Genomic DNA, 12,720 nt, shown 5'->3' on the forward strand with positions numbered 1-12,720 from the left:
GTTCTGCGTTAGATTAAATAAAGATGCTTTCTTGGAGATTTTAATTCTTTATTTTGCCGCTCAACTGGCCTCACCTGGCCGACTGGTCTCTCAACCAATCCCCATACTCCTGAATACCGACTAGCGATGAGGGACAAGCATACTTTGCATTTTGAAACGCGACAAAAAGATTGCCGACAAACATATGCGTTCCATCGACATGACCAACATGGACGAGGTGCCGCTCATGTTCGACATCCCAGTGAAGAGAAGAAGGTGACCAGTGCTGTAACAATATATGGGAACTTTAGGTCAAATCTGCCAACAGAATTGAAACATTTGACTTGGCAAACCTACACCACTGTCATAATATTACACTATTTATACCATAGAAATATGGCATTTTTTAATTTTAAGCTAAACTTACTCAGAACCAGTAACAACCTCTCAATAATAATAAATATCTTGAATAAAAAATACTCGTAGCTAGCAGAATACGACAAAAATTGCCGTGTAAGAGGAAATATCTTGCCAGACAAAGAGCAAGCATATCTTGACGTGATTTGGGATAATTAATCTTGTTTAGAGTTAAGCTTTGGCAGTACAGCCATCTGATGGACAGATGGCCGGGAATCTTAACTGTTATGAGGGCGCAACAAGGAGACAGATTCATGAAAAAGTGCATGTATGCTTATGTGTGGTGCTTGTCAAAACAAGTGGAAGCCCTTGCTAACATACTCTGCGTGCATGCGCGCACAAGTTACAACACACGCTGACACCGTGCCCTTCGCCGCACAACTCAGGAGCTTAAGAGGCCCCTGTCGCACAAGCATATTCACACACAGGATTGCATGCTTGTACGCTCTTCTTTTTTTGGGTAATGCTCGCTTGCAAATGAATAAGTGACTCTTGCAGGCTTTTTAAAAGTACTCCTGAGAGCTGCCCCCATTGGGCCCGGAGGATGAGAGCTTAAGGTTAAAAAGCCTATTTCAATTTCAGAGTGAATGGCACACTCGCGCGAACCAGCTCACCTTCCCCGCAGCATTACTCGCGGATGTGCGAGGAGTCCTAAGCGTTTTTTTTTTTTTTAAACCGAATAAAAAGTGCAACATTATTTCATCTAGTTTGTGCCCACACAACTGTGTGGTATATCCAACGAGTCATGATATTTTAATGCCATTCATTTATTTTGTCGTGCGACCACCTTGGTGCTGCCAATCCGTTCCCCCCATGCAAGTGAGCAAAACCGTGCCGCCCGGTAAGAGTCCGCTTGATGATGAGTGGTCCGCTTGACAGACTGATGTTGTGCCGACACGTTGCTTGTATAGATTAAACGCTGACGTAACTGAGAAGAGCATGCAGACGTTAAAGTGGGAAGGGTGGGCGTGAAAGGCACACCCCCAGTAGGTGCATTGTGCAAAACAACAAAATGGCAACTCTGAAGAGACACGCTCACGAGCCATAGTTTAAACTGCAAGCAATCAGTTAGGACCATGGGAATCCAACAGCCACGAGGGAATTCAAAATCAACTAATCCATGGTGCTTTGGTGCGCCATCTATACATCCGGGCAAGGACGAAGGCGGCGCAACAACATCCGGCGGATTACAAGGAAAAGATAGTCATCTTCTGCTCCTACTGCAGTAAAAAGTCAAATGTTCTGCGTTAGATTAAATAAAGATGCTTTCTTGGAGATTTTAATTCTTTATTTTGCCGCTCAACTGGCCTCACCTGGCCGACTGGTCTCTCAACCAATCCCCATACTCCTGAATACCGACTAGCGATGAGGGACAAGCATACTTTGCATTTTGAAACGCGACAAAAAGATTGCCGACAAACATATGCGTTCCATCGACATGACCAACATGGACGAGGTGCCGCTCATGTTCGACATCCCAGTGAAGAGAAGAAGGTGACCAGTGCTGTAACAATATATGGGAACTTTAGGTCAAATCTGCCAACAGAATTGAAACATTTGACTTGGCAAACCTACACCACTGTCATAATATTACACTATTTATACCATAGAAATATGGCATTTTTTAATTTTAAGCTAAACTTACTCAGAACCAGTAACAACCTCTCAATAATAATAAATATCTTGAATAAAAAATACTCGTAGCTAGCAGAATACGACAAAAATTGCCGTGTAAGAGGAAATATCTTGCCAGACAAAGAGCAAGCATATCTTGACGTGATTTGGGATAATTAATCTTGTTTAGAGTTAAGCTTTGGCAGTACAGCCATCTGATGGACAGATGGCCGGGAATCTTAACTGTTATGAGGGCGCAACAAGGAGACAGATTCATGAAAAAGTGCATGTATGCTTATGTGTGGTGCTTGTCAAAACAAGTGGAAGCCCTTGCTAACATACTCTGCGTGCATGCGCGCACAAGTTACAACACACGCTGACACCGTGCCCTTCGCCGCACAACTCAGGAGCTTAAGAGGCCCCTGTCGCACAAGCATATTCACACACAGGATTGCATGCTTGTACGCTCTTCTTTTTTTGGGTAATGCTCGCTTGCAAATGAATAAGTGACTCTTGCAGGCTTTTTAAAAGTACTCCTGAGAGCTGCCCCCATTGGGCCCGGAGGATGAGAGCTTAAGGTTAAAAAGCCTATTTCAATTTCAGAGTGAATGGCACACTCGCGCGAACCAGCTCACCTTCCCCGCAGCATTACTCGCGGATGTGCGAGGAGTCCTAAGCGTTTTTTTTTTTTTTAAACCGAATAAAAAGTGCAACATTATTTCATCTAGTTTGTGCCCACACAACTGTGTGGTATATCCAACGAGTCATGATATTTTAATGCCATTCATTTATTTTGTCGTGCGACCACCTTGGTGCTGCCAATCCGTTCCCCCCATGCAATCCTCAGTGAACTACTTCCATGAGACTTCAAATCCCCGCCTTTTATCCAATGTCAGCTGGGTTAGCCTCCAGGGCCTAGTCAAGAAGAAATATGTTGGCGCGATGGGAGCAAGCATGATGGAAAGAGCGCGTACAACGCAGACAATTTTTTTAACCATCTGACACTTAGAGATTTAAAGATGAAGTGCAACGTGTCTAGGGAAAAACTGAACCAACAAATTAAACACAACAACACGTTTACGATTGACAAAAACAATGTACAGACTTGGTGTTAGCTAGGGGGGTAGCCCAAAAAAAAAGATTTGAATCGGAACATCAGTTTTGATTAAAAAGATGTGAGTGTATTGAATCGAATCGTTCCACTTTAGAGATATGTATCAATTCATCTTTGACTGGAGAGAGCTATCCTTGAAGGGAAGAACACATTTAAACTAACCTACACTGAAAAAAACCCCATCCTTTGGTTCCATTGTAATTATTTTTTCATGTGCGGCCAAAAGTTAAGGACTTTTTTTCAGTGTACTGACATATTCACCCAACCATCCGTATTCTAAACTGCTTCTCCTCACTCGGGTCACATTCATATGGTAAATTCACAACAAGAAACTCATTGCATCATACCCTCTATAACTGAGCCGTACCACATCGAATGGAATTGTAATCCCACTGAATCAACACGGATTGAATCGTTCCACTTCAAAAATAACCCGTCCTTTAATCATATCGCACCCCAGGTATCACGATACATATCAAATTGTCTTTTATTGGAGAGATGCACACCCTTAATGTTAGCTACTTCAATATAGTCTACGGCTGCTTGGAAGAAGGTATTGTGCACTTTCAGTCACTTTAATGAACAAACGGTAACAAAATCACTTCATAAGCACATTCATTTATGAGCCGCCGCGGCCAAAAATGAGGCTCAGGCTATCAACAGTATGCAGACTGTCTAACGATTACTCACTCAATAGAACCAACCCTACACTGTCATTCGCTGACTTCCACATCATTCACCAGGCCAGGCCTTTCTTTTAAAGTCACACACATACTCAGTCACAGTGTGGAATAAACAAATAATGTATAAAACCTGCATCTCCAATGTGCGTTATGTTGTTTAATAAATCCGAAACAATTTTTGTCCGACTAATCGAAGTAATCGGTTGCATAATTGACTTAAAAATGTTCAATAGTTGGAATAGTTGTATTTTTACGGACGAGTAGACAAATTCTGGAAAGGTTTCTCGGTATGACGACGTCAAGGACCGGGCCTGCGGGCCTTTAGTCTGATACCATGCCTTAGCAGGTTCGCTGTGTGGGAATATTCTATCTTAAATGTGAACAGATGTGAACAGGTGTGTGTGTGTGTGTGTGTGTGTGTGTGTGTGTGTGTGTGTGTGTGTGTGTGTGTGTGGTGTACAGTATATCAGATGGCCAGGTTTTATGTTGCAAGCACCCATGCGGGCATCATGTTGCCGAGCTCAACAACAGGAGCCAGTTGTGCAAGAATGAGTTTCCGACGTGCACCTCCTTGTGTATTTTGGTGTGGGTTGTGGATAAGCTTTAGGCATGTGAGGGTGTGCGTGTGTGGAGTGCTTCTCTCTCCACGGGGAAACTGTTCAGTAGGAGGTTGACGAAGTGGGCGGGGTCAGGGTGCAGCCACGTAGCCAGGTGCGTGTTGGGGGAGCTGGAGGCTGGAGGGCCGCCTGTAGTACCTTGTTAGTCACAGTGTTGATTGCCAGCGTTGGAGAGGCACTTCCAGAGATCATACACTCCATCCCCAAAGACTCCGACTCCAGGCTGTATGGCGTTGAAGCCTGTGGGGGGTGGGTTGGACGTGGGATGCGGAGACAGAGAGAGGGAAGAAATAAATAAAACCCAACCTAATCCAATTATTAAACACAAGCAGGTTGATATTTTTTGGCCTTTGTTCGCATCCTGCCGCAAAATGAAGACCGTACCTATTATTTAGGTCACATTTCAAGCGCGTTTCTTCGCGGGAGGACAAGAGATGGCTTTCATCCCCAACCTCGCCTCCCACCGAAGAAACGCACATCATCATCGTCGTCATGAAGCACACCATGCGTGCCCGCTGTGTGTGCTGTCGTCAAAGATAACTCCGCCGCGGCAGTCTCTCTCCGAAAAAGTGCTTACGCTAAGAGGATTGGCTGCCAACAATACCATTTTTAATTCATGATAAACACTAAATGAGATTTCCCAAACTCCCACTCGTGCCGTCTGAGACTCTTAATGGAATTCCTTGTTCGGCGAGGGAGGGAAGGGGCGACAGAACCGACACGCGTCACTTTCTTTTGTGCCGTGCCTACATACAAGCACAGCAGAGACGCACCACAGCAGGCATTGTGATACATGCTGCAATATGAAGAATACATTGAATTTGTATTTGTACAATTGATAAACATTAAGGATATTTTATTGAATATTCTAATTAAATAAAAATGGTTGATAAAATGACCAAATGATTTACAATATTTGTATTAAGACATAATGCTATTATAATTACAAATGTATTTTATTTTTTTCTTAGATGAAATTTGTTCCTAAATAAGATTGAAAGATACAGAAATCATATATACAGTATATTCAAATGGAAAAATATTGATATTGTCAAAATGTATTCGTATATATTGAATCAACATTTTTTTATAGAAAAGTACCACTTATGAAAATATATTAAGAATATATTTTTCAACACGTATTTGTAAAACTCTATTAACATGCTACAAGGACATATATTTGGATTTATGATTTATCAACTAAATACAACAATAAAATATATCGAGGATTATTCTCTCTCTCTCTCTCTCTCTCTCTCTCATTAAATTAAACAATTACAAAATCATACAAATAAATACATGGCGACATTAAAAATATGTCCTTCTCTCCATTCTCTGTACCGCTAAACCTCACCGTGGAGCATATCCCAGCCGTCTTTGGGCAAGAGGCGGGTTACACACTAAACTGGTTGCTAATCAATCGAAGGAAATAAAGTTTGCATGATTAAATATTTTTGAGAAATACAAAACATTTTCAATACGTTGTCAACGTGTGGCGGGGAAATGTATTATATTTAAAAATAAGACAATTCCTCTTCGATCAACATATTTTGGAAACTTTTTCGAATTGATTTTTAAAGTGTCAAAATGTGCCCGGGACATGTATTTGCACATGTAATACAGTATACATGTTTGCTAGACAATTTAAAAAAAAGTTAATATTTATAAAATACATCTTTTTTAAATGGCTTTTTAAATACAAGAATAATGTGTGGAGGAGACAATGGGAGTGGCATGTGCACAAATCTGCCCCCGAAACTCCGGCTTGGCGGAACCTCCCCTTCCCAGTGGACTGCGGTCAGCCACATGGTAAAGGAAGCCTTCCCGAGGCCGCAGCGCTGGGATGCCCGGAGGTCAGATCACAAGTGAGCAACTCCACTAAAAGCCTGTGTGTAACACTGGACCATCCCTAATTTAAAAAGCCAAAAGCTCAGAGTAGTGCTCTGCATTAAATGTGTTCATTAAAAAATATTTTTTTTTTTTTAAAAGAGGTATGGTCAGGTTATAACATGTGTAAAGGCTACCTGGGGTACCGTTTATTAATAATGTGCCCGCTTTGTGACAGAATAGCGAGGCAGTCACATAAAGTCCGTGTGTGTGTGTGTGTGTGTGTGTGTGTGTGTGTGTGTGTGTGTGTGTGTGTGTGTGCGTGCGTGCGTGCGTGTGTGGGGGGAGAAGAACGATGGAGAAAGACTGTGAGAAGCAGAAAGGAAATGGAAGAGACAGAAGGAAAAGAATACTTGCGACATACAGTCACAGGACACTTCATTAGGTACACGTGCACAATCTAATACGAGCCAATATGTGAGCTCAGGATGGATCTTAACGGCAAAATGTCTTGTATTATTTTGTCATTTTTTGTAAACTTTTCTTTTGATGGCGGCGCAGACACCCGCAGCGGCTCCTCTTGTTTTATGTTGAGAGGGAAGAAATTTCATCTGTGCTGTACATTTGACAATAAAGTTGTATCCAATCCAATCCAATCCAATCCAAAATGGATGTATGTGCAAGAGGGAGGCTTCTATGTGCCACTGTTATTTAAAAATTCGATTTATTATTGTGCTTTGAATGATCAATATATACTGAATTGTTTTTCTTCTCTTTCCCCACCTTTTTAGTATTTAAAATAAGGAAAAAAACTCAATTTTTGGTTTATTTTTGAAACAAGAGATCAACGCAACTACGAAAGTCAAATAAACTTTCAACAAAATACCTCTTTAAACACAGTGACTTAGTAGGAATGGGCTGAAAAATGTTTCACAATATTTCATCGATTTTTATTGATTTAAAACAACAAAAACAAGGAGTAATTGTTTTTGTGTCCATTGTAATGTAGTGTAATGTGCAAAACTGCCCCTCCAGCAGTGCATTGTCAATGCTTATTTGCATTCGATGCTACACCAAATCAGTATCGTTGATAGTTACATTCACCTCCATTCAATCTTCATACAACGTAAGTGGGACAAACTAATGCTCTCTTGCAGCGCATGCATTACCGTGGACCAACCTCTTTGGACTACTTTATCGTTTTAGCGGGCTCATTATTGCCATAGTCCATTAATATTTTACTTGCCTGATTGTGACTTGAGTGCGATCCCTAACACTGGTGCAATAGCATGCCAAAAGGAAGGGAACTCCTTTACTTGTACACTATATATCCAACCGGAGGTGTTTAATTGAGTTAGCATGCAAGAGTTGCACTGAGTCGTCTGGTCATTTATGTAAAGGAACTTACAACTTTCTCTCTGTTCCGCCTAAGTGCACCAGACGGATGGCATGCACTTCTTCTTCATTGGTTTAACTGTTCAACCGTTTTGCGTTTTCATGCTTTTTAAATGCTGTACTTTTAATTATGCTATTCAAATAAAGCTGTGCTTTTTGTTACTGGTACATGTGGTGTTGTGACATGAGATGTTTTTGTTGTGTGATCTGTGGCTCGACTCAATAAATGTTGGGAACACTGGCGTAGAGTACAAGATGATGAAGAGTCCCAGCCCCCCCTCACACTCACCCGCTCTCCGGACCGTGGCCTCTTCTTGGGCCGTGTTGGCAAGGCATCCTCTTTTGGGTTGGTGTCAATGGCCCAGTAAGAGCCCTGCGGGGGAAAGAGAGCACTGTCAGCACATTAAAAAAAAAAAAAAAAAAAAAAAAAAATTGCACTTGCCTCAGAGTGCTCTCTGAGGTGTCACAAGACCATCAAGCTAGGGCTGGGCGATTATGTTATTATTAATAATCAGGATTATTTGGATTGATAATAAAATCACGATTAATAAACACGATGACTCATTGGTTTCAAAACTTTTTATTTCTTCAACTAATACCACTCAACTTTAAATCTAATTTAAAAGAACAACCAAACAAAAATTATGAACCAAGTAAAACTAATAATACATTTTAAAATATAGCGATTAAAATAGATAAATACATACAAATAAATACCGGCTGTTCTTGCTGTGTGCGTCTTGGCCTTTAGAAGGCAGTGTAGTACTGTGTATGCTTGGAGTACACGCTTACATTAAGAGTAGAGGAAATAAGTCGTATTTGGGTTTTATTAACATAATTCATTTTTTTCACAGGAAGAATATTTTTAGTTATATTGACTTGTCTGAAAGCATTTGTGTGTGAATGTTCGTTATATGGGGAACTCAATGCTAATTTTCTAGTAACCCGTCAATGGGAGTCTACATTGACTGCTAGCATTAGCACTGACGATATCGCTAAAATAAAAATGTCTTGTGCGTGTGTGTGCGCGTGTGTGTGTGCGTGTGTGTGTATATATATATATATATATATATAAAAAATACACACACACACACACACACACACACACACACACACAGTATAGATATTACTCACAAAAGCTTAGGGATATTTGGCTTTCAGGTGAAATTTCAGAACGAGCCGAAAATGCATTCAAACCTTTAGAGGTGAAATTAATGTGACCCTTTTTTTTATCTTTTGAATGCACATGTCCAACTGTTAAATGTTCCAGTACTTTTTGCACAAGGTGCTGTTCTTGAACGAGAAGCTGAACGGCAAAATTCACGTTTGATCCTTGAATTGACCAATAAGTGTTCTGGTTCAATTAGAGCTGATGTTTAAGCAGTCGTCCTCATCATGCTGTTCACATTTTGACATCATGAGACCAAGACGACACCTAACAATGGCTCAACAGTGCCTTGCCATTGTGATTCCTCAAAAAGGACCTTCTCAGACAGAAGTAGCCCCCGAGTTTAGAGTGTCACAGCGTGTCATCAGCAGGTTACAACAGAGATACAGAGAGACTGAAAGAGTCACAGAAAGCTGTAGAAGTGGACGTGCAGTGGCCACATCCCATGCTGATGACCGCTACATTGTGAACAATGCCCAGAGAAACTGGATGATGAATGCCACTTAACTGCAGGCACGTTTAAGGGAGGTGAGAGGCACCCAAGTATCACGTCAGACCATTCGAAACCGTTAACATCAGCATGGTCTGCGTGCTAGACAACCTGCAAGGGTACCTGACCACGCCACCAAGCACAGGCGGCATCGTCTTGCATTGGCCAGGGAGCAATTACGCAGGATGAGCGACCAGTGACAAGCCCATACTACCTGAATAACATGATTAATCCAGTGATTGTGCCCGTACATGAACAACACGGGCCTAATTTCATCTTCATGGACGACAAATGCTCCAGCTCATCGGGGTCGCATTATCAGGGAATGGCTGTGGGAGGCTGGTGTACCTCAAATGGAACGGCCTGCACTTTCCGCAGCCCTGAATCCTGTGGGGTCAGCCGAGTCGCCGTGTCGAGGCTCGAAATTCTGCCCCCCAGAAACTCAATGACCTGAGAGCTGCCATGCCTCTCAGCAGACAATGAGTCGACGTGTGAAAAGCATGAGACGTCGTCGTCAAGCTGTAATTGATGCTCAAGGGCACATGACGAGTTACTGAGACGTTGAAGTTTTTTGTTGTGGTGTACCCACCATTATTGTTAACTTTTGTTTCAAGGAATTGTTTGTGGTGAGGAAATCACCAGAGCATCCTTCTACTTAAATAGCTTTCTTTCATGTGATATTATTGTCGTGTGAACTGTTCTCATAAATTTCACCCGAAAGCCTAAGTCTTTATGAGTAGTATACAATGTGTGTAATCCTTTTTTTTCAGTGTTTAGTTTTAGAGTAAACTCCAACTGAGGTCTCATTAAACGGTTTATGGCCCACTCAGACAGAGCAAAATCACATTCATGTCATACGGTGCGTTTGGGGTGCTCTCATAATTTAGGAACTCACCATGCTATTGAGCACATTCGGAATTTTTCTTTGATTACAAAGACATTTACATTTTAATTGACTAGCCCTACGTCACTTTTTTGGAGAGCATAAACGCCAAAATCTACATTCGTTGCATTCGCTATGTCTGCTTGTGTGGAACATGGGTGGGTTTATGTCAGTAAAGAAAGATTCGGGTACCACCACTGGAGGCTAGCGAGAGGCAGCTGCCGCTAAGCTCTTCCTTGAATCATCACTTCCTCTGCCTCAGGTGAGCATGGCACCGTTGCCAAGGTGGCTCACAGGCCGGGAAATGAGGAAGAGCCGCTCTGGCCGAGGCGAGAGAGGCTAATGAAGGAGAGAACAGTGCAGGCTGACTAGAGGAGGGTGGGATGGGAATTTTGGTGGATGCTATTCTACAGCCCGAGCCTGCATTATTTATCTTTTCAATTTCTTTTTTTTTTTCCGATGGTGTTCTTCCTCCAAGTCCAAAACAAGGCAGCATACGCTTGCAAAATAAGAAAACAAAACACAAAAAGTCTTTTTTTTTTTTTTTTTTTTTTTTTTACCTAAGGCCATGCGGGTTTTTGAATTTACTCTTCATATTTCATGATAAGAAAAAAAAAATCTCAATTGTCAAGAGAAAGTGAGATCTGGACCTTTTAAAAATGACTTCCCCGGCAGAGAGAATAATTGATGCATCCACCAGAAAAGCCGAGTGAGTATCCATAAAATAATAGCATTGTACACAATGGTCTGCCCTTGTTAAAGGGGGGAAAAAAAATCTTATTTCACAATTCACGTACTCTGGCGCGGCTGCAATTGTTCAAATGAAAAGCCACGCTTGGCCTATATTCATCAGGGGTGGGCGGGATGTGTGGATGTGAAATGATATGTTTTAATGTGCGCCAAGCTTTGGGGTCAATTAACGGCTCCTCAGAGGGGTTGAGAATAATTCACACGCGCAATCAAGCCGAGAAGGAAGGGAGGGGTGGGGTGGAATACAAGGGTGATAAAAATGCAGCAGCCTCATTAGAAATTCTACATCATTGATAAAGGTGAGGCGTGTTGTCACCGCAGTCACTCCATGTGTGTCTTATAACGCACATGTTTCAAAAACAGGAGTTGTACAGACAAAGCCTGGATGGGTTCCGTTGCTTTTAATTAGTGCGGGGAAGAACACTTAAAGTTAACCCTCGTGGGAAGAGAGAGAGAGAGTTGCTGCATTTTTTTTCTTCTCTCCCCACCCCCAGAGAGTTGGCAGGAAAAGAGAAAAACATATAAAGAGCCATTAAATTATTCACAAATATTCTGCAACATAACGTTGGGTCCACAGGAACATAGCGCAAGCCACCATATTCTCTTCAGCCGTCACAAAACGGCAGCCTTATCATAAAACATGCATTCTACCTGCAAAAACGGCTTCTTTTCATAGAATATATCAACTTCAATGAAAAAAATTTAATCGGAAAATTTCAAGTGTTAGTAAAACTGGCGTTCCACAATGAGGTGAAGTCGATTATTTTGCCAGAATGAGTCTGTAATACAACAAGACAAATGTTTTTGAATTTTGCAGAAATGACAGTGCGCAGTATACAATGTATACTCAACTTATTGTTTTGTATTGTATACTTAACTTATGAGGGGGAAACCCCCCCCATCTATTTTTCAAGTAAGATATCTTTCGAGACAAAATGAGTAGCATGACACTGAAAACGTAATTTGGCAGATTTCACACTGTGATATTAATTAATGTCGCTCTGTGGAAAAAAAAATATTGTTTAGTTTTTTGAGTCAAAGCCAAAAGTTGAACTTTTACAATACCGGTACAAAGCTGCGCGATGTGGCGAGAAACATTTTTTAAGATGTTAAAGTCTTGGGGATAAACGAGTTGAAATTTGGCTCAAGTAACAAGATAATCCAACCAGCATGGATGCTTTCCTGTGTTCCGCTACAAGGAAAAATGGATAACTTTTGGAGAACAAGGTTTTAAAATAACAAGGCAAATAAATAAATAAATAAATGGATGGATGGATGGATGGATGGATGAATGGATGGATGGATGGATGGATGGATGGATGGATGAATGAATGCTTTCATGGTCGAAAATAACAGTGCAATAGTACAATAATTAACATATAATTGAGGTAAGTCTTTTTCTAGGCAGAATCTGTTTGGGTTTGCACAAATGATAGTGTAATATGACAATTACATTGCAATATAACAAGCAAGAAAAAGGTTGAAACGTTACAAGAAGAGGTAATATTCCAAATTAAAAAAACAGATGGAATTTTGCATCACTAATATAGCACTACGCGCACTACTGTCTACCAGTTTTATGTTAAGTAAAAAAGGCAATAGTAAATCTGGTAAACAGTCAGACTCTTATGACAGCAAAATGATGTAATCAAATTCCAAGTCATTTTGACTCAATTGAGTCATCAGCAATCATCATTTTATAATAATCAGTTCCTCCAAATCTCTGTCCGATCATGGAGGCTTAACGGGGATGAATAACTTCTCAGATTTGAGCTCTCGAGTC

General features: G+C 41.1%; 1 protein-coding gene across 1 annotated transcript in view; it reads right to left on the reverse strand.

Moving 5' to 3' along the window:
* foxj3 (forkhead box J3) overlaps positions 1 to 12,720 on the reverse strand; it is a 107,643-nt gene that overhangs the window by 21,871 nt on the left and 73,052 nt on the right. Inside the window, exons 4-5 of the mRNA XM_019892406.1 lie at positions 7,936 to 8,019; positions 4,563 to 4,664 (exon numbers count right to left, since the gene is read on the reverse strand). Coding sequence (XP_019747965.1) covers positions 4,563 to 4,664; positions 7,936 to 8,019 — 186 coding nt within the window. The remainder of the gene's footprint in view (positions 1 to 4,562; positions 4,665 to 7,935; positions 8,020 to 12,720) is intronic.

This window comes from Hippocampus comes, unplaced genomic scaffold (genome assembly GCF_001891065.2).
Source record: "Hippocampus comes isolate QL1 unplaced genomic scaffold, H_comes_QL1_v1.1 scaffold137, whole genome shotgun sequence".
Lineage (NCBI taxonomy): Eukaryota > Metazoa > Chordata > Actinopteri > Syngnathiformes > Syngnathidae > Hippocampus > Hippocampus comes.